Source organism: Polypterus senegalus, chromosome 7 (genome assembly GCF_016835505.1).
Source record: "Polypterus senegalus isolate Bchr_013 chromosome 7, ASM1683550v1, whole genome shotgun sequence".
NCBI lineage: Eukaryota > Metazoa > Chordata > Cladistia > Polypteriformes > Polypteridae > Polypterus > Polypterus senegalus.
Window position 1 is genome coordinate 30,793,642 of NC_053160.1, and position 23,520 is coordinate 30,817,161.

The window sequence follows — 23,520 nt, forward strand, 5'->3', positions numbered from 1 at the left end:
TATTTGAAAAGGAAACGCACAGAACAAATATACTGGTGCACTTTATCAAGATTTATTTTCAAACCTGCCTCATACACCCTCCCCCTCCAGCCCGTACATTATTGGTCCACTTAATAGATCCATTAACAGGCATATAGGACAGATTAGAGGGAAAAGTAGAAGCATAATGTGGGCTACTGTCTTCAGCTCTCGAATTGTCTTGTGCTAATAAATACCTAAAACTGATGGTCTTAAGCTGACAGCATTATTCATATATTTTGAGAAAGATATGCAAAGGATCGTTTCAAAGGATGCAAAGATGAGATAGAAACTGCGACAGAGCTTTTGCAGTATAGAAATAATGTTGGCTCAGCAGTTTTGTAAGGCTGCTACAATTTTTGCTACCAGCTGTCTACTGTTCATCTGGATGTTCGGCATGCCATGCAGGATATGTGCATTTTTATAATTTTTTTTTTTTTTTTACTTTTTTTATTAACTGTTAAGGCATTATTGATGTATATACTGCTGTTAATATTTGTGCAATGTTTATTCAATGCAGATTCACGTTTACAAGCTGGATTTGTTTATTTTGCTTTCGTACTTTGGCTCTTCCCTTAGAAATTACATTCATATTGTGATTTTTTTTTTTTTTTATAAATTGTATTTTGGGACCACTTAGATTTTTGAAGTGAATTGTCAGATTGATCTGCTCTGTTCAAATGGTGGGCTGTGCATGTTGTAAGCTTTCAGTATTAATACATAATTGTTTATAATGAAGTGAAATCTGTGCTATTTCATTTTTTAAGCAGCTTGTAATTGATCTGTAATTTCTAGGAAGTGCTCTATTTTTGATTTACAATTCTTACATTTGTAATTCAAATATTTTTTATCCATCATGTTTAGTTTATTTTGTGGTCTCTTTTTTTTGAGATTTTTTTTAGATGTCTAATAACAGTCATCAGAAACTGCAGCTAGTCTAGATTTTCTTTTATTGTAAAAGTTATTTTTCAGTTTTCAGTCTGTGCATATGCATTTTGTACATACAGGATTGAAAGGGTCATTAATTATCAAATAGAACTGTACTCATTTGCCTTTTTAAATATTTTGTGGTTATCTTTTAAATATCTATCAATCAAATTTCAGTCTGCTTTTATTTATGTTAATGCTGTTATTCTTTAGACTGTGGAGATTAGGGCCTATTAATTGACAGGGACCCCACAATATGATGTCCGGGGGCACTTGGGGCACAATACAATAATACTAAGATATTGCAATTCATTTCTGTTTTATTTGGCTGAAGTTCAACATTTTGTAGAATAAGAATTAAAATATTGATTTACACTATTAAATACACACACAGTTAGTTATACATGTTTTGGGTCTTTCTGGTTGTAGGACAGCCATCAACAACTAATTTAAAAAAAAATTTGGGTTATGTACATATATCAAAATGAGCCACATACCAAAAATATCCTGTGATGATTTAAATCCACTTTTATGTTAAGAACATTGGATTCTTGTTTGTTTTTGTTTTGGAGCTTTATTGCATGTGTGTAATGGAGATTACTCTGTCAGGACAGAAGCTTGGACATAAAGTAATTCCACATAAGTGTTCTTGCTTCTTGACTTCCTCCTTATGTTAGAACCCCAAAACTAACCGGTATAAATCACCATTCAAGCACTCATGTGAGCCAGAGTTTTTGGAGGTGTTAATGCTTTAAATGATGTTTTGATATTAAACATCTGCTTTAACTGATTTTGTGAAAATCAAAGTGAACTCAAAATGCAACAAGAGTCTCTGCTGTACTGCCATCCTAGGATAGTTGAAAGACTGACTAGCATGAACTTTAAAACCATTATATTTAAAACAGATACCACAGTTACCCTGGTAAAACCCCAGTTACAGTGACATTTCAGTAGTCATCATTATGGAGAACAATTTATCCCATCTCACTTGTCTGACTTTTTTGTATGCCTCAAACTAAAACATCAAATGAGAAATGTTTATTAAAGCATTTTAGCCAAAACATTTCTTACTATGGAAATGTTCACACTGTAGTTCTGTTACAAATATTCTTTTCACTTCTATGTAACACCTGATTGAATCTTTTCAGAAAACAGCAAAACAAAATAAACAAGGAATTTTTACTTCCCAGACTGGATGTAGACCACTTTTTATGTGGTACGAAATCGGATACAAGTAGAATGTGACCTGTGTTTGTATAATTTTGGAAATTAATAGTGCCTAACTAATTTATGTCTGTGTCCATTTCCCTGCACCAAAAATCGAGAATTATAACCCCAGTTTAGCATGTCTTTGAAAACAAAACAAGATGGTGAACTTTTAAATATTTAGGGTAAATCTAACCTTCCAATGCATCCATCTTCTTGTGTGTTTTCAAGCATATTTGCATGTCTTTGTGCGTAATTTTCTGAGTGTCTCTTGCAGATCGAGCTTGTCATTCAAGTAATCAAAGACCACTGTTGGCATTTTGCAGCTGTTAAAACTATTCTTTTGCAGAAAAACTGTACACATTTCCCAGGCTCCCCTTTGACTTTTCACAGGCTTCTACAAACAGCTAATGCAATTGTTATTGCACTCAAAGCGACAATATTTCATATTCTAGTTTTCTACTCTGCCATCATGAGCTGATGAATGCACAAATAATCTGTACTGTCAATCTAAGTTAAGATAAAATGTTAAATTTTGAAATCTGTGATTTATGGTAAGAATGCCATTTAATGGTGGTTTTTATTAGCTAATTTTATTTTTTCCTTCACTTTGCATGTAGTGTTGAATTTATAACATGGTCATTTTATCACGTGTGTGTGTGTATATATATATATATATATATATATATATATATATATATATATATATATATATATATATATATATATATATATATATATATATATATATATATATATATATATATATATATATATATATATATATATACTAGAATTTTGTTTGTGTCTTTTATTTCTTTATTTTATTAAATTCTAATCTATATTTGTAAATTGATACTAAATTCTAGGTATTATAAAAAAAATCTTAACATGGGAGGAATTGTTTCTCCAGTGTGTTGTATTGCTTCAAAACTGATACAACTTTTACCAAAAATAGTAAAGATTATTGGGATACTTAATGCATATGTACAAAATAAAAAAAGCAATTTCTTGCATGCTGTGGTTTTAAGAGCATGACAAAATTCCTGATTCTGCTGCAAATCCAGCTGAGTGTTTTTGGTCAACCTTTGTCTTTGGCATGGTCTTTTTTTGGTTTGTGTTGTAATTTGTTGGTTTTGTGCAGTCTTTTAGAGGTTTAAATCAATGAGTTTTCAAATTCAAATTTTTGTTTATTTTAATGTCAATTTATTCTGAAATGGTAAGGCATGTACTAGATTTAATATACCACTGTATATTTGTGGGAATACACATGGGACTCCTCAAAGTATTTTTGAACAAAGTGTGGTTTTTATCATTGACATTCAGTTGTTGTGGGAGCAGTGTTCATTTTGACAATACATTTTGATTTAGTCTTAGTCTTCTGACTAAATTTCATTTTAATTACATTTTAGTCTTTTTAATTGTTAATTTTAGTCGACAAAAAAAAAATTTAGTTGAGAAAGTAAATCTGGTTTAGTCAACTAAAAGTAAAAGCAAAATTAAGCAGTCAAAATCAGATGGATATCTTCTTTAACATCTGAACATGCACAGAATATACTGTACCTCTAAACTATTGTACTAACATGTACACGAATGAGCCAAAGAACATGTAGTGATTATTGAACATAAAATGAAGAGAAGGTGTAGAAAGGATTTACTCCAAAAGGTCTTGGTCAGCTAATGGCAGCTCTGGTCTGTAATTGTGCGCATTACAGTCGAAGAACGATTGCCAAGCTTCCTTTTCTTTATCAGAACTGTGAAAGACACTATATTAAAAACAATTTTAATTTAGTTTTTGTTCCATTTTTGTCACAGAAATGTTGAGTGTATTGTCTTAATTTTTTTATCAACTAAATTAAACTTCTTTGCAGGCTTTGATAAATCGAAAGGTTCTCTATTAATAAAATTTAGTTGTATTATCATTATTAAAAATGTATTTAATAGAACTTGTCAGTCAGTTATTGTGGACCTGAATTATTTGAATTACAGAACTATTTGTTAGCTTTGTTTGAAAAGGAAAAACCTTATGTTGTTAACCATGGATTTGAAGCTGAAATCGTTAGTATACCAGAGTAATGTGAAATTTTTAAGATTTTTCCTAAATTGTTTTCCAGTCGGTCCTTTCCACCACCCCCAAGCCCTACAAATGCATTTTTAGCCAAACTGTACATTACACTGTACATCAGAGGAATGTCATCTTTCCATGCTGCCTGTGTTATATTGGCCACCTCTTTCATGGTCTTGGAGAGCCCACCTTAGTGAAATATGCTTGTCTGTCATTTAGTGCTAAAGATGGCTTAAACATCTTATTTGGTCCTTTCTATGGCAACTGTGTAAGTACTTGAGTTTTGGACCTGAGTCATTGTTATGTTATCAAACTACAGTGTATACTCTGCCTTAAAAGTATGCACATTTTTTTTCACCTCTTAACATACCCTATTCCTTATGAATCTAGGTAGTGTAGGGTTTTTGTCTCCAAACCACCCCCCTGTCTTTTTTAATCTGTCTTTTGAGCCTGTAGCTATTTTACTCAGTTACTCACAGTTCTAAATATTTTCCCTTGTAAAATACATTTTACTTGGTTGGATGCAAATATTTTCTAGGGGCTACTCAATTAGGCCTCTCAAAAATGTGAAAAATAATTTTTAATATTGGGAAAAATCACCAGTTCAAAATTAACTGGCCTGCATCTCTTCCTCCCCTTTCTTTACAGTGTCAGAACATTTAATGTTCCCTTTACTGTCATCATTGCTAAGCAGTTTAAAAAAAAAAAAAAAGCTTTGCTCTGAACTCTGATCAGGTAGTATTTCCCTCCTTACTGTTCCTCACTATATATCTTTACTTTTACTCTATAGATTTCATATTCAACATTTTCGTTCCTGTACTGTGCAAATCCTGGTATTAACCTCCTACTGCAAGTTTAGTAATTATCCTCTTTGTGTTAATCTCTGGTTCAGCAGTGTTTCTTCTGTGAGCCATCATCTATGCTAGAATACTATTTTAAGAATATTATTTTGTATTCTGAAAATCTAAATGATTAGTACAGTCATGGCTGAAATTATTGGCACCCCTGGAATTTTCCCAGAAAATGCACCATTTCTCCCAGAAAATTGTTGCAATTACAAATGTGTTGGTATACATTACACGTTTATTTCCTTTATGTGCTTAGGAACAACACAAGAAAACAGAAAAAAAGCCAAATCTGACATCATGTCACACAGAACTCCAAAAATGGGCCGGACAAAATTATTGGCACCTTTTCAAAATTGTGGGTAAAACGTTTTATTTCAAGCATGTGATGCTCGCTTGAACTCACCTGTGGCAAGAAACAGGTGCTGGCAATATAGCAATCACACCTGAAGCCAGTTAAAAAGTTGACTCAACCTTTCTGTTGTGTGTCTGAGTGGGCCACACTAAGCATGGAGAACAGAAAGAAGAGCAGAGAATTGTCTGAGGACTTGAGAACAAAAATTGTGGAAAAATATCAACAATCTCAAGGCTACAAGTCCATCTCCAGAGATCTTCATGTTCCTTTGTCCACAGTGTGCAACATAATCAAGAAGTTTACAACACATGGCACTGTAGCCAATCTCTCCGGACGTGGATGGAAGAGAAAAATTGATAAAAGTCTGCAAAGAAGGATAGTCCGAATGGTGGATAAACACCAATCAACTTCAAAACCTATTCAAGCTGTTCTGCAGACTCGGGGTGCAACAGTGTCGGCTTTAACTATCCGTCGACATCTGAAAGAAATGAAATGCTATGGTAGTAGAGTCAGGAGGACCCCATTGCTGACACAGAAACATAAAAAAGCCAGACTGGAGTTTGCCAAAATGTACTTGAGGAAGCCAAAATCCTTCTAGGCGAACGTCTTGTGGACAGATGAGACAAAGGTAGAGCTTTTTGGTAAAGCTGATCATTCTACTGTTTACAGAAAACAAAATGAGGCCTACGAAAAAAAGATCACAGTACTTACAATCAAACATGGTGGAGGTTCTAAGATGTTTTGGGGATGTTTTGCTGCCTCTGGCACTGGATGCCTTGACTGTGTGCAAGGAATCATGAAATCTGAAGACTACCAAAAGATATTGGGGCGCAATGTAGGGCCCAATGTCAGAAAGCTGGGTCTGCGTTCGAGGTCATGGGTGTTCCAGCAGGACAATGACCCCAAACATACCTCTAAAAGCACCCAGAAATGGTTGAAGACAAAGCGCTGGAGAGTTCTGAAGTGGCCAGCAATGAGTCCGGATCTTAATCCGATTGAACAGTTATGGAGAGATCTCAGAATTTCTGTTGGGAGAAGGCACCCTTCAAATCTGAGAGACCTTGAGCAGTTTGCAAAAGAAGAGTGGTCGGAAATTCCAGTTGAGAGGTATAACAAGCTTGTTGATGGTTATAGGAAGCGCTTGATTTATTTTTTTCCAAAGGGCGTGCAACCAAATATTAAGTTGAGAGTGCCAATAATTTTGTCCAGCCCAGTTTGACTTTTGTGTGAAATGTCAGATTTGACTTTTTTTTCTGTTTTTTGTGGTGTTCCGATGCATATAAAGGAAATAAACATGTGTATACCAAAACATTTGTAATTGCATCAATTTTCTGGGAGAAATGGTGCATTTTCTGGGAAAATTCCAAGGGTGCCGATAATTTCGGCCATGACAATACATTCTTTTCCATATAGTTTGCAGTCTATACATAACCAACCTTGATAAAGGGGTTTAACCTTGACTCCTTGTCAACTATATTTCTTGAATATCTCTGGATCTTTGCTCTGTATATTCTGGTCATGTATGTGTGAGTTATATTTACCTCAACCTACCTGGATGGGGGTCTATCTCTGAATTGCTGTACCTTTGCTTCCATTTTTGTTTTCCCTACAAGGTTTTTTGGGAAGTTTTTTTTCTTTCCCTGTTAGAGAGTTGAGGCTTCGGAGCCATCCAAAAACAGGACCTGTTAAAGCCTATTGAGGCATTCCTTGTTTGATTTGGAGCTATACAAGAAATAAATTGTTGTTGTAGTACCATTTTTCTCTTAAATTATGTAATTTTTGTTTAAAAGAGCAATGTTAAGCTGTTCCTGTCTGGCTGTGTTATAAAGGTGATGATGTCAAACAGATTGCATATTCTTACTAACGTTAAGATGTGAATTGGAAATTAACGGTTAATTAACTAGAGACGAGACAAAAGTGCAGCACATAAGCCGGTCCGCACATAAGCCGGTCAGCACAATGTCTGGACCAACTTAACACTGTGATCATGCTGTTGAAATTACAAAGGTAGTACAAAAGTGTTAGTTTTGATATGCGATTTTAAAAAAGCTTCAGTTTTCATGACTATACACTCCATTAAAAAATTTAAGAAAGTTACTTGAATGTATCATTGTATTAAATATGTCTAAAGCATTTAATAAGACACTTTTGAACTTATGCTTTTTTAAATTTGTAATAATGCAGAATCCTTCTTTTGTAATGTCAATCATGAAATCTTCAGAGCCATTCTTTAATATTAAGTGAACATGAGCAACAGTCAAAGATTGTATTAGTAGTTGTAATTGACTTTAAATTCTGTGCCTTAAGATTTTATATTTCAATTTCAGGCAGAGTCTGGCTATGGGTCGGAGTCCAGTTTGCGTCGTCATGGTTCCATGCTGTCTCTCACTTCAGCAGCAAGCAATTACTCTGCTACTTCTACATCATCCTTCAAAGTAAGTGTAACCTTCAAATTTAATATACTTGCTTAATTTGATTTTTAAAACATTCTTGGAAAAAATACTATTACAGCTTTTGTTTTTACCCTCTAGCTGTTGTAGTTGATAAACTGTGGAGTAATCTTTTTTTTTTTTTTTTCCCCCTCCCCCAAAAGTGATAGTTTAACAATGTATTAGCATTTAAACAAACCTAATGTTTAATGGAACCTGATAAAAATAGTTTTTGGAAATAGAACTGGAGAGATCTGCAAAGTGCCACACTGATGGTGATGAGGGCCAGAATTCAAATTTCCTCAAGAACTGTTAAGCAACAATGCTACCTGCATGACATCTGATTCACGGAGTTATCCGAATACTATGAATTATGGAAGTTTTAAATCTATAACCTGTAATGAAAAAGGCCCATACAAGCCTTTTCTGCTTAGTATAAGAAAATGTTAAGAGTTTGATTTAATTGGTTACATTAATATACATTTAGAAATAATGAGCAATCTCAGAAATTTAATCTTTGTTTTAAGATTAAAATCTGTCCTATTATTGAGGATAATTTAATAAATAAATATTATTTAAATTTGAGAAGGAGCTTTAAATTTTTTTTGGTCACAACCCTAAAATTTGTTCTCAAATTATATTGTATTACTAAAAGCAAACAAATGAAGTAACTTAATTTCTTGATGAGCTGCAGTTTGCCCATCTGTGGTTTTTTGTTAAACACGTCTTCAGTGTAAAGAAGAAAGAACATACAGTATTTGCTTTACAGAAGGGACACAGTTTACGAGAGAAACTTGCTGAAATGGAGACCTTCAGAGACATTTTATGTCGACAAGTAGATACTCTGCAAAAATACTTTGATGCCTGTGCTGATGCTGTTTCCAAAGATGAGCTCCAGAGGGACAAAGGTAAATTTTAAATATTTTTTGCCCTATATACAACTGAACTTATTAGAATGTTGTGCCTAAAGACACAAATGAATTTTCTTCTTGCCAAGTCTTTCCCATTTGCTGCATTTCCTTTCATTTAAGTCTTTTTTTTTTTTTTTTGGTGTGTTTGTAACTTTTCCAGTTCTAAAAGCAACTGCTAGATCGTAAACTGATTTCTGTGAAAACCCAGTATGATGATATTCAGGGACTTACTATGTGTAATCTTTATTTTTCTCTTTTTAAGAGATTTTTCCAACCATCTATGCAATGGCATTTTTTAATTGAGTTACTTTAGAATTATGGATGTGATATTTCACAGAATATAATTGATACTGCTGGGAAGGTGATAACATGCCTACTGTATGGGTTATACATTTTTTTGTAGTAAACAAGGAGGGTCCTGCAGTGTATATTTAGATAAACCTGCATCCTTATATTTGTGAACACAATCCTCTACATTATATGCTGCACAGGTCCACAATCTGTTCTCCATTTTCAATTAGAAAAACAAGTTTTAAAGAATGTGAAATTTCCTTTTAGTAAACAATAGGCTTATTAGCTTAACAGCAGAATTTATCTATTTTTAAGTGTGCTACCCTTGTATCTTCTTGATAAGCCTATTATGACTATTTTATTTTTTGTTAGACAAATGGTGAAAGCTACTTTTTTTTTTTTTAAATATATAATTAAGCTGTGCTGCAAATTAGTACATTGCAGGAGAAGTTAAACAATTTGACAGCTTGTAATTATGAGAAGCACTTTATTTTATTGAATGTCATATGTATTATGAATAAATATATTTTTTTTACATTATTAGTTGAATTATATATTTTAAGGAAAGTTTAGTATTCTGTTCACTGAATAATAAGGCAACAAAAATTTCATTTTGTTACTAAAAAATGAACAGGCAACATCTGTGGCCTATAGTTTAATTATAAAAAGTTATTAATAGTTAATGTAGAACATAAAGCATCTCAGCATCTGATTTATATATGGCTTTAGTGTAAAAGTTAAGAGATAAAGGGTAAAAATGTGAATCAGCAACATGATTCAGTATTGGCCCTAAAAAAAAAACCTGATTGAATTCTCCCCCATCCCTTTAAAAACTTTTATACAATAAGCTCCTACATAGCCAGATGCACAGAAGACTTAGGTCTACGTTAAAATGTATTTTTATGATTCAACTATAGACCACAGGTGTTAGATGTTCATTTTTTATAAACAAAATTAAATTCTGTAGCCTCATTGCTCAGTGACCATAAAGTACTAAGATTAGAAGGACGCACTGATACAGCACATTGCCGCACTCACCACATGACAAACCAGCTCAGGATCCCAGATTAGGACATGAGTGCAGCCGTGCAACGGGTGACGCCTCAGGACCATACTAGTTCAGATGGAATGGAACAGTGTGAGGTTTTTTTATGGTGGCTGGAGTGCCAATTCTTCCAACCAACCCCCAGATTTTTCCCTACAGATTGGAGGGCCTACATAAGGGCTGGATGCAGATTAATGTCACACCCAGGACGGTGCAATTGCAGGTTAAGGGCCTTGCTCAAGGGCCTAACTAAGTAGAGTCACTTTTAGCATTTACGAGAGTTGAACCGGCAACCTTCCGATTGCCACCGCAGATCCCTAGCCTCAGAGCCACCACTCCACCCTACATAAAGTTCTAAAGTAAATACAATTTCCTTAAAATACATTAATATTACAAAAATACTTAACCATAATACATATGGCATTAAAGGAAATAAAACGCTTCTCATAATTACAAGCTGTCCTATTGTTTCATTGTTTTGAACTTGTGTGAAACCAGGCGTAATTACAAAAAAAGTTTTCACCATTTCTCTTAACAGGAAAAAAAATTGTCACACATATACATTTTCACACATTCAATTAAGTGATATTAGCAATTAAGCACTGCTCTTATTTAAATATAAATGCACTTTTAGGTTTTAATCATCTTAAATCCTTAATTACAGTATAGCATTTTGCTGTTAAAATATATATTTACTATATTTATACAAGGTGTTTTTTCCTTCAGTTTATCAGCTAGACATTTGTAACTCTTGAGGTGTAATAATGAAATATGGATTACAATTTTAGTTATGTAGTACTTGATCTTAACGAAATGTGTGTTGAATGACACACAGCAACAAATAATAAACACAGTAGAAATATTTAAAAAGCCCGTTGTTTACTTAACAGCAATTTCAAATTTGTCTGTCTTTTTCCAATTAGAACCATAAGCTTCTGCATTTTAAACAAGCTCGCTGTTCAAACTCTAGTGTCCATTTTAATTTTAAAGGAGAGAATAAAGTCTGAATTCCATAAAGTAGCTTTTCTTGTTGTTTGTCTGTCTGGTTGCAGAGGACGACTTCTACAATTACTATTTTCAGTTTATTACTCCACTTTCTTTAACATAAAGGCTAATATATAAATCACCTCTGTTTCTGTGATAAAACAAGCTTCCCCTCACTGCTTTCTGTTTACACTGCCGTAAGTTTGCTGCAAAAGAAAAAGACCCGTGCTAGCTCAACTATAGTATTACGTCACGCACTTCAACTAAATTTACTTTAAAGCTTAGAAAAACAGGGGCTCAAAATATCAGTTTTGGTGAGCAGCCGTTTTACTGATGATTGATCAAATCTATTAGTGAAAATCTACCAAAGTCAAATGGCGGCCAATTGCCAGATAAATGCAGTGGGAAGAAGCAGGTGGGCAAGAACTGACTTACATCTAAAGGATCCAACTGAGTCATTGATTGAGTTAATGGAAACTTTAGAAACCTTTAGCTTTTTCTCAGGATTTAAATTAAATATTTTAAAAACTCAGGTACTGACCTTTAATTATAACCCCCCAAACAAAATTAAAAAAGATTACTCCTTAAAATGGGATCTAACATTTATTAAATACCTAGGAATAAATATCCCCAAGGATATGAACAATTTAGAAATGCTTAATTATGGTCCTGTTATTAAAAAAAATAAAACTTGACATTGCAAGATGGAATCTTTTACCATTTTTTAGCATGAGATCTAGATTAGATTCAGTCAAGCAAAACATACTTCCAAGATTACTCTATCTATTTCAGTCTTTGCCTGTTCCCTTGCCCAAAAAACGATTCTCAGAATGGGATAAACTGTTTTCCAGATTCATATGGCAAGGCAAGAAACCAAGGGTAAAATTTCAAACCCTTCAGCTGAGTAAAGATAAAGGAGGGGGTTGCTCTCCCATGTTTACAAAAATTATTTTTGGGCAGCACAGTTAAGAATAATAGTTTGTTGGTGCAACCCAGAATATCAAGCAAGGTGGAAGGATATAGAGATTGGTTGGTTTGACAGGATCCCTATTCAAGCTAGCATCATAGATGATCATTTAATTAAAAATAAGAAAGAAAATCAATGGATTAAGGTAACACTTAAAAATTGGTTTGAGATTATTAAGGACTATAATCTAAATGATTCTGTACATGTATTGAAATGGCCATCATATGATTCTGATTTTAAACCAAATACATTAGATATGCGTTTTTAAAATATGGGCTAAGAAAGGGATCACTGCTTATTGCTCAATCATGGATAAAGGACAATTATTAGATTTTAATTCTCTAAAAGAAAAAATTAGTTTGGAATCCAAAGACTTTTACAGATACCTCCATCTCCGACAACATTTCTGCCAGAAAATTAAAAAAGGGATCGATGAGGATCCAAATAAGAGTTCTCTAGTTAAAATATTCTCCTCGGCTTATAAGGCTGAACCAATATTTGACTATTACAAAACCTTATAGAGCCTTGATGGATTTACAAGGAGATTCATCCTTGTACATTAAAGAAAGATGGGAGAAAGAAAGTGGGATTATCTTCTCAACCGAGGACTGGGAAAATATATGTAAACAACAATGGGCAACCTCCCGTTCTCCATATTGGAGAGAATTCTGCTGGAGAAATACTATTAGGTTTTTCCTTACCCCAAAACAGAAAAATAATTTTCAAGGCAACTCAAATTGTTGGAGACATTGTGGCTCACAGGATGCGAACCATTTTCACATATTTTGGGGATGTCCTAAAATTAGGTTTTTGGAAAGATATACAGAAGTTATTGGAAATTATTTTAAACATTACAATTGATTTCAGTTTTAAGGTACTTTATATGGGCACGGTGTCAATGGTTTCCTGGGAAGGGAAAAATAAATACATGTATAGAATAATTCTTGCTTCAAGTTAAAAAGCTATTACTAGATGCTGGTACAAACCTAATCGCCACAAATACAGGATTGGATTGATGTAAAAAATGTGTTTATAATGGAGAAAATTACTTTCAGTATGAATAACCAAGTAGATCTGTTTTTAGATTTTTGGTCTAGGTGGATTGAGTATATAACCCCTATTGAACCAGATGTTTTTCTGTTATAGAACCTGTGTTTTATGAATAGGTATTGTCTATACATCCCCTGTCTTCTGTAAATAGGTTTTTTTTTTCTGTAATTGAGAGATAACCCAAAGAGAGAGATTGATCTGTTTTATGCCATGAAGAGCTTTTTTGATAATATATAAGCTATATCTGTTGTAAACGTGACAAAAGTCATAAACAGATGTATTGGAGTGTATCTCTCTTCAATAAAAACTTAAATTAAAAAAAAAGAACTGACTTACAAAACTATCATGAACTTATTTTAGTTTTACCTGTTACAGCAGAATTAAAATATTACAACTTATTTCTGTAGGCAATACATATTAAATGAGCAGTCCGCTATAGTACAGACTATATGTAAAACTGTGTGTTGCCGAAGATAAGTAAAATGTGCACTGCTGAAAACACTTTGTTTAGAAAGGCTTCTTTTATACTAACAAAATTAAAATGTAGCACCAATTTCTAATTTTGTTTAATGGGTAAGTCAAGGCTGTTTGCATACTAGGGAGCTTAATATTTCCAGTCTAAATTAGCAGCGAACCTGAGATCTCAAGTGCAGTAATACTCTGAATGAATGTATTTAAAAGGCAAGAAGGCTGTCTGTGTGAGGAACTGTAAATTGTAGAAAATGTTTACATTATATTATCACCTTTGTATTCAAATAAGATTTTTTTGTAAAATCAAGTTCTTCAAAGAACAACATTAGACTTAATAGACATGAGATTTAGGAGTTGCATCACTCTGCTTGTGTAAGAGAACCATTTTTAGAGAGTCTAAAGAAAAGCATTTACACCAACAAATGAAAAGTAAACTTTTTTTCTTTAGTACAGTACCTGGTGTATGTTAGTGCAGATTTTTCTGATCAACCTTTTATTGATGCAATGACTTTAACATACACATAAATAAGGTCATTTGAAAAAGGGAAAAACAAAAGTTTTTGGGAGTCTAAATAAAAGCATGTGGTATTTTTTTTTTTTTTTTCTTTTTTAGCTGTATAGAAGTACCCCTTCCCATGGGCACACCACCTATGGGAGGGGCCAAGGAGGTTGGGTGCGGTGTGAGTTGGGTGGTGGCTGAAGGTGGGGACCTTGGCAGTCCGATCCTTGGCTACAGAAGCTGGCTCTTGGGTTGTGGAATGTCACCTCTCTGAAGGGGAAGGAGCCCGAGTTAGTGCGCGAGGTCGAGAGGTTCCAGCTAGATATAGTCGGGCTCACCTCGACACACAGCTTGGACTCTGGAACCAATCTCCTTGAGAGGGGCAGGACTCTTTACCAGTCTGGAGTTGTCCCCGGTGAGAGGCGCCGAGGCGGTGTGGGCATACTTATTGCCCCCCGACTTGGAGCCTGTTCATTGGGGTTTGCACCGAACAGCAGTTTGGAGTACCCACCCTTTTTGGAGTCCCTGGAGGGGGTGCTAGAGGGCCTACCTCCTGGGGACTCCCTCGTACTGCTGGGAGACTTCAATGCTCACGTGGGCAATGACAGTGAGACCTGGAAGGGTGTGATTGGGAGGAATGGCCCCCCGATTAGAGCCCGAGCGGTGTTTTGTTATTGGACTTCTGTGCTCGTCATGGATTGTCCATAACGAACACAATGTTCAAGCATAGGGGTGTTCATATGTGCACTTGGTACCAGGACACCCTAGGCCTCAGTTCGATGATCGACTTTGTGGTCGTGTTGTCGGACCTGCGGCCACATGTCTTGGACACTCGGGTGAAGAGAGGGGTGGAGCTGTCATCTGATCACCACCTGGTGGTGAGTAGGCGTTGATGGTGGGGGAGGATACTAGTCTGGCCTGGTTGGCCCAAACGTGTTGTGAGGGTCTGCTGGGCATGTCTGGCAGAGTTCCCTGTCTGAAGTAGCTTCAACTCCCACCTCTGGCAGAACTTCGACCACATCCCGAGGGAGGTGGGAGACAATGAGTCTGAATGGGCCATGTTCTGTGCCTCTATTGTTGAGGCGGCTGACTGGAGCTGTGGCCGTAAGGTGGTCGGTGCCTGTCGTGGCAGCAGTCTCCAAACCCGTTGGTGGACACCGGCGGTGAGGGATGCCATCAAGCTGAAGGAGTCCTACAGGACCCTTTTGTCCTGTGGGACTCTGGAGGCAGCCAATAGGTACCAGCAGGCCAAGCGGAATGCGACTTCGGTGGTTGCTGAGGCAAAAACTCAGGCGTGGGAGGAGTTTGGGGAGGCTATGGATAATGACTTTCAGACAGCTTCGAGGAGATTCTGGTCTGGCGTCTCAGGAGGGGGAAGCAGTGCAGTGTCAACACTGTATATGGTGGGGATGGTGCGCTGCTGACCTTGACTCGGGTCGGTGGGGGGAGTACTTCAAAGACCTCCTCACTCCCACTAACATGCCTTCCAATGAGGAAGCAGAGCCTGGTGAATTGGAGGTGGGCTCCCCCATCTCTGGGACTGAGGTCACCGAGGTGGTCAAAAAACTCCTTGGTGTGGCAGGGCCACGGGGTGGATGAGATGTGCCCAGAGTTCCTCGAGGCTCTGGATGTTGTAGGACTGTCTTGGTTGACACGCCTCTGCAACATTGCATGGACATCGGGGACAGTGCCTCTGGATTGGCAGACCGGAGTGGTGGTCCACCTCTAAGAAGGGGGACCGGAGGATGTGTCCACCTACAGAGGGATCACACTCCTCAGCCTCCCTGGAAAAGTCTATTCGGGGGTCCTGGAGAGGAGGGTCCATCAGATTGTCGAACCTCTGATTCAGGAGGAACAGTGGTTTTTGTCCTGGTCATGGAACAGTGGACCAGCTCCACACCCTTAGCAGGGTCCTGGAGGGTGCATGTCAGTTTGTCCAACCAGTCTACATGTGTTTTGTGGACTTGGAAAAGGTGTTCAACCATGTCCCTCGGAGAATCCTGTGGGGGGTGCTCCGGCAGTATGGGGTACTGGAACCCCTGATAAGGGCTGTTCGGTCCCTGTACAGCCGGTGTCAGAGCCTGGTCCGCATTGCCGGCAGTAAGTCAAACCCATTTCCAGTGAGAGTTGGACTCCGCCAGGGCTGCCCTTTGTTACAGATTCTGTTCCTAACTTTTATGGACAGAATTTCTAGGCGCAGCCAGGGTGTTGAGGGTGTCCGGTTTGGTGGACTCAGGATTGGGTCACTGCTTTTTGCAAATGATGTTGTACTGTTTGCTTCATCAGGCCGTGATCTTTAGCTCTCTCTGGATCGGTTCGCAGCTGAGTGTGAAGCGGCTGGGATGGGAATCTGCACCTCCAAATCGGAGACCATGGTCCTCAGACAGAAAAGGGTGGAGTGCCCTCTCAGGGTTGGGAGCGAGATCCTGCCCCAAGTGGAGGAGTTCAAGTATCTCGGGGTCTTGATCTCACGCTCCATTCTTCCCTCACTCATGAGCGACAGGTGGATTGGTACGGCGTCCACAGTGATGCGGGCTCTGCATCGGTCTGTCGTGGTGAAAAAGGAGATGAGCCGTAAGGCAAAGCTCTCAATTTACCAGTCGATCTACGTTCCTACCCTTGAGGATGGATGGCATACAAGTACAGATTCTTTGCTTTGTCGTGATGTTGTTATAGTACTGTACTTTTCATAAACACAGTGGAAGCAATTCAAACCCTCTGCCTTATCCACCACTGCATAATAAGGATACAGTGCATCCAGAAAGTATTTACAGCGCATCACTTTTTCCACATTTTATGTTACAACATTATTCCAAAATGGATTAAGTTCTTTTTTTTCCCTCAGTATTCTACACATAATGCCCCATAATGACAACGTGAAAAAAGTTTACTTGAGGTTTTTACAATTTTATTAAAAATAAAAAACATATGTATTCACAGCCTTTGCTCAATACTTTGTCGACGCACCTTTGGCAGCAATTACAGCCTCAAGTCTTTTTGAATATGATGCCACAAGCTTGGCACACCTATCCTTGGCCAGTTTCACCCATTTCTCTTTGCTGCACCTCTCAAGCTCCTTCAGGTTGGATGGAAAGTGTTGGTGCACAGCCATTTTAAGATCTCTCCAGAGTTGTTCAATTGGATTCAAGTCTGGGCTCTGGCTCGGCCACTCAAGGATATTCACAGAGTTGTCCTGAAGTCACTCCTTTTGATATCTTGGCTGTGTGCTTCGGGTCATTGTCCTGCTGGAAAATGAACCGTCGCCCCAGTCTGAGGTCAAGAGCGCTCTGGAGCAGGTTTTCATCCAGGATGTGTCTGTACATTGCTGCAGTCATCTTTCCCTTTATTCTGACTAGTCTCCCAGTTCCTGCCGCTGAAAATCATCCCCACAGCATGATGCTGCCACCACCATGCTTCACTGTAGGGATGGTATTGGCCTGGTGATGAGTGGTGCCTGGTTTCCTCCAAACGTGACGCCTGGCATTCACACCAAAGAGTTCTATCTTTGTCTCATTGGACCAGAGAATTTTGTTTCTCATGGTCTGAGAGTCCTTCAGGTGCCTTTTGGCAAACTCCAGGCAGGCTGCCATGTGCCTTTTACTAAGGAGTGGCTTCCGTCTGGCCACTCTACCATACAGGCCTGAATGGTGGATTGCTGCAGAGATGGTTGTCCTTCTGGAAGGTTCTCCTTTCTCCACAGAGGACCTCTGGAGCTCTGACAGAGTGACCATCGGGTTCTTGGTCACCTCCCTGACTAAGGCCCTTCTCCCCCGATCGCTCAGTTTAGATGGCCGACCAGCTCTAGAAGAGTCCTGGGGGTTTCGAACTTTATCCACTTATGGATGATGGAGGCCACTGTGCTCATTGGGATCTTCAAAGCAGCAGAAATTTTTCTGTAACCTTCCCCAGATTTGTGCGTCGAGACAATCCTGTCTCGGAGGTCTACAGACCGTTCCTTTGACTTAATGCTTGGTTTGTGCTCTGACATGGAACTGTCAACTGTGGGACCTTATATAGACAGGTGTGTGCCTTTCTAAATCATGTCCAATCAACTGAATTTACCACAGGTGGACTCCAGTTAAGCTGCAGAAACATCTCAAGGATGATCAGGGGAAACAGGATGCACCTGAGCCCTATTTTGTGCTTCATGGCAAAGGCTGTGAATACTTATGTACATGTGCTTTCTCAATTTTTATTTTTAATAAATTTGCAAAACCCTCAAGTAAACTTTTTTCACGTTGTCATTATGGGGTGTGTTGTGTAGAATTCTGAGGAAAAAAATGAATTTAATCCATTTTGGAATAAGGCTGTAACATAACAAAATGTGGAAAAAGTGATGAGCTGTGAATACTTTCTGGATGCACAGTATGCTCAGCCAACAAATGGCCATTAGCTAACAATATTACTGCACTTAGAGTTTCAATCTTCACATATAGTTGGCACATCATTTTTTTTTTTCCTTTTCTTTGCAGATGGTTTGCCCTTTTTTCATCTAACAAAAAGATAGAAATACCATGTAAATAATAAATCTTTTATTATTATTTCCATAGGGTCTCGTATGTGTTCTGACTCATGGGGCACCATTTAAGATTTGATTTGATCAATGCTGCTCCACCTTTTTCAAAACATGGCAGGATCTAATCAGTAATATTTTAAAATAAGTTCATAAAGCACAGAAAAATTTATTTATTTATTTATTTATTTTTAAATTAGGTATGTTTACAAGCCTTAAATTTAACGTTATTTGGCTTGCTCTCTCTCTCTCAGGGGTGGGGATCGATCTGTTCTTAACTCAATTTTTCTTTTTGTAAAATCTTGATTGCTTTGTATGGATTGTAATAAAATTAATAAAAATTAAAAAAAAAGAATTCTGAGGAAAAAAATAAATTTGAATCCATTTTGGAATAAGGCTGTAACATAACAAAATGTGGAAAAAGTGATGCGCTGTGAATACTTTCCAAATGCGCTGTATGTGAGCCTAATACTTGGGCTCTGTTGATTGACTTCAACATTAGCTGCTTATCAAACTTTGTGTTCTGCATATTGTAGGCAGCACTCTAATCTCGGCCCGAGATTTGCAGAATCACCTACGTGTGTGTGGTTTTTTAAATCCATATTCATGCTTACAGAATGTTGGGAAATAATGCAGATGAACTTAACCTTGTCAATTCATTGAAACAGATGATGCATGTACATAAATGTGATGGGTATATACTGTGTTATAGTTAAGATATTGTCATGTTATAAACTGTATGTTGAAACATCTGCTGTTTTTTTTTAAGCAGTACAGCTCTTCATCTTGTGTGCTGTCTGGATGAGTATTTCTCCAAAGCAATTTTTACATGGTTTTTCTTCAACTTTGAATGTTTCTACTGTCAACCACACTATGTTAACTAAATTGGTTTGTTCTGTCACATTTGTATTAATAGTTGTGGAAGATGATGAAGATGATTTTCCTACTTCTCGACCTGATGGGGATTTTTTACACAATAACAATGGCAGCAAAGAAAAGTGTGAGCTGAAAAATTTTATATAAACCTTGTTTGAAAGTTTGTGTAAAGATAAGGAAACGCTTGTCAGAAATGTATGATCATTACCAGTAGGTATATAATTTGTCATACATTTCTGTGACTAACAGAAGTGTTCTTTTTTTGTGGGAGTAGCTCAATGACAAAGCAACCCTGTTTACTCATGGATTTGACTTCCTAAGTTTGAATCCTGAACTAGGGTGTCAGCTGTGTAGAGTTTTCACTTGGCTTTCTCTCACATGCACAAAGATGTCTAGGTTCTTTTAATGATTCCTAATTGGATTGGGTGTGTGCATGAATGGACTCTGCTTTGCACTTGAAATAAATGTAAACCCTTGAGGACTTATTCTCCTACATCTCTCTAGTTGCAAAGTGCATTATGTTGTTGCTGTCTTTATTCTGCAAATTGCTTTGTCATGCTTGCTTCCAGCCAGCAGATATTGTCAGTTTCTAAAGTTTACAATCCTTTTTGTTTGTTACTAATTCTGAGATTTAGAATGATAGATTTTTTTAACTTGGGTGTTATCATTTTTTAAATTTTTTTCTGCCTAGAATTTTTTTGTGTTACAGGTACATTGTTGGAGGGATTTGCATCTCTTGGTATTTTTGAAGACAAAGTTTTCTTTACAATCATAGTATATATTTGCCACATACAATTGTATTTTAAAGTGAAACTTTTTTTATTTATTTTTTAATTTTGTTTTGTAATTTTAAGTGATGCGGCATCTCAAATTTGCTTACATTGAATGTTACATTCCACACCAGTGATTTTACATGAGACAACATCAGGCTGGGTGCATTGTGGCTATCACAGCTATGACTACTTTTCACAAAATGTTGTATTTATAATATTGTTTAAAATATAAAATATAGGAATGATGGTGTTTCAACAACTTAATTGGGGAGTTGTAATAGGAATGCATACTTCAAAACAGCTAAGTGCATAAACGTGATATTACATGTACAGTATATTAGTTGCCTGACTTCTGAAACTCCATAACCTTAACATGATTAGAGGTACTTAAGATGGAAAAATGCAAAAAACAGTAGTTTTCCTTAGCTATCCTGTAGTATCCATTATTCAGCAAGCCTTTCAGTTTATTCATAAAGGATTAAACATCTGTTCGTGAGGCTACAGTAAACCAGGAAAAATTAAATTGGTTGCATTCGTTACTCAAAACCAACAAGGAGATGCTGCAGTTACGGCATTGAATCATACTCCAAAAGAACAAATTCTTGGCTCCTAAGAGCAGAAAAGTTTTTAGACAGGTAGTGTATAAGTTGGATGAGACATTTGCATTTAAGTTTGCAATAAAAAATGGTCATTTTAAAAAGCAGTCAAGTATTTGGTTTCTTATCTTGACCCATTAAAATGTATACCAGGTAATGCTGGGATACTCTGGCTAGTCATTTATTTATTGCGAATTGAGAAAATTGAATGAGAAAATGAATCATTTTCTTTGGCTCAGTAAGGGGATGCAGCTCAGCATACATAGCATGAGGTGTTACCAGTCAATCTCAAAGTGAATATTAATTACTATTAATGGATGCTAACCCTTAATGTACTCTTGATCACTTGATGAACATTCTACACTATTTAATAATAAACTAATTTAAATTACTGCCTTCTACACCTTTGTTCTTTAGACACTTGGAAACTTGGACTGCATATTCTTAAGATAAGAAAAGCACTGCTTAACATCTAACCTCTCTGCTTCACAGACCCAACAACTCCTTCAGTGCCATTTATTTACTTGATGCACAGATTATCTTTACTAAATCTGTTTACCATAAACTCATTTTCTTCATGCAGTCTTATATTTACATTTCTGTTTATCATTTATAGTGCATATTTATAAAAAAAAGTGAAAACACAAGTTCTTTACCATCCCCAGATTCTTTTTAAATGAATGTTTAAGATAATTTTTATAATCGTTTTAAGTTATTTTGTAGTGAAGTGAACAATGTATAGTAAATGCTACTATCTTTGAATAATACACAGTGCAGTATATTATAGCCAATAACAGTTCTCTTTGTTGAGTTATTTATTTAATATTCTTATTGTGTAATTTAATATATATATATTTTTTTTTTTACTTTTCATGTAAATTACAGTATTCCCCTGTGTGACTCCAAAAGGAATAAATGGGATTGACTTTAAAGGAGAAGCTATAACTTTCAAGGCCACCACAGCTGGAATATTGGCAACTCTCTCACATTGTATTGATCTAATGGTTAAGCGTGAGGATAGCTGGCAAAAAAGACTTGATAAGGTATGTAATTGCCATTGGAAATTGTTGAAGCCCAGAATATTTCAAGTTATTTTAGGATAGCTTACTTTAAAACCTTGTAGTACATTGCAGGGTCTGCTTATAAATCATTTTTATTACCTAAGATTTGTATTTTTTTAATTTCTTTACACCTTCTAAGATGATTATTTATGATTTTACAGCAGGCATTATGAGAAATGTACATTGATTCAACAAAATCAACGAGAAAATAAATCAAAGGTTCACCTTCTACTATAGTACAACCTGAAGTTCACACTGATGCAATTAAAAATTAACATCAAATGTTTTCTGTCAGGCTTTCTGCAGTACCACTACCCCTTTTTGTGTTAAAAGCTTGATAGCATTACTCTTCTTAGTTGAGCAACATAGCTGAATTAAAGGTGCATGCTAAATTTGATGCATCTGCAATCAGTATCCTAAATATGCATTCATTTTTATGGATTCTGAATTTGTATTGGGGCTGGGGGGTGGGAGAATGTAGTAGTTTGACTAAGGCAGTTCATCAAAACAACAAGAATGTAGTTGCTTAACAACAGTTTGTCTGTTGTGACCCGTTTCATTCTGCACTTGTTGCCTGGTTTCATTGTTATGCAGTTTAATGTGCCATTTGCATAAAATGGTGACAGCTTTGAGTGGCTATCCACCTTTTTAAGGCTTCATATAATCCCTACATTTTACTTTTATTCTTTAGTTAAAAAAATTTATACACCACAGCAACTTCCTTGAATAGAAATACCAGTTCATACTTGTATATCCATTACATGAATATTATAGGGTGGTTATTGTGTTTTATTTTATACAATTTTTAGTGATAATTTGTGATATTAGCCTTCTTGAGCACAACTGGAATGGGAAAGGAGGCTGATAATTTTAAGTTGACCTGTCTTTATTTGATAAGAGTTAAAAACTTAGTCATATCTGTTCATTGTACTGTAAACCCTGTTCTAACCGGTTTGTTTGGTCTTAAAACTTCTCTAATTAAACACTGCAAAAGTATTTGGTAATAATGAATACTTTATACATACCAGTATTTCAAACATTCTGAACTGAGCAATCTCCTGTGTGTGTGTGTGTGTGTGTGTATGTGTTTTTATACAGCAGGTTTGAATTTTTTTTTTTTAATTCCTGATAGCTAGTTAGGAAAATGACATTGAAGTGGTAAAACCAGTTAATCCTCAGCTGCTTTACTCAAAGTTGACACCCCGGAAGTACTGCATTTTGACAATTTGTAGATAATGTACAGACGTTTACAAGGCAGACTGCTGAACCAGAGTATTGCTGCTCAAAATGAATTCAAACTCTGTCCGACAGCCAGGCTTACTTTCCGGGAAGATGAAAACTTTCCTAGGGAATGAGGCTCTGAAATACAGCAAACAAAAATGGATTTTCTTAAGGACGAGGAGTGATTTTTTTGTACAGTGCCTTACATTGTTCTTAAAATATTCTGCTTTTTGCTGTTCTAATTTAAGATTGTAGAACATTGATTATTGACAATATTTAAATTTGACATGTCCTTAGGTTTAGAAAGCCTTGAGGCACTTGTTAAGTTTGTTTCTGTTGTGTTGCTTTTATCATAAGAAAGCTGTGTGCTTATATATTGACCTGAGTGTTTGCATGTTGCTCTTTGACATCTTCTTT

General features: G+C 36.4%; 1 protein-coding gene across 2 annotated transcripts in view; it reads left to right on the forward strand.

Moving 5' to 3' along the window:
• Positions 1 to 23,520, forward strand: part of LOC120532436 (ceramide transfer protein) — a 113,679-nt gene that overhangs the window by 51,417 nt on the left and 38,742 nt on the right. For both annotated transcript variants that reach the window (XM_039758422.1, XM_039758423.1), the window contains exons 4-7: positions 7,744 to 7,851; positions 8,615 to 8,753; positions 19,493 to 19,576; positions 21,707 to 21,864. In XM_039758422.1, coding sequence (XP_039614356.1) covers positions 7,744 to 7,851; positions 8,615 to 8,753; positions 19,493 to 19,576; positions 21,707 to 21,864 — 489 coding nt within the window. The remainder of the gene's footprint in view (positions 1 to 7,743; positions 7,852 to 8,614; positions 8,754 to 19,492; positions 19,577 to 21,706; positions 21,865 to 23,520) is intronic.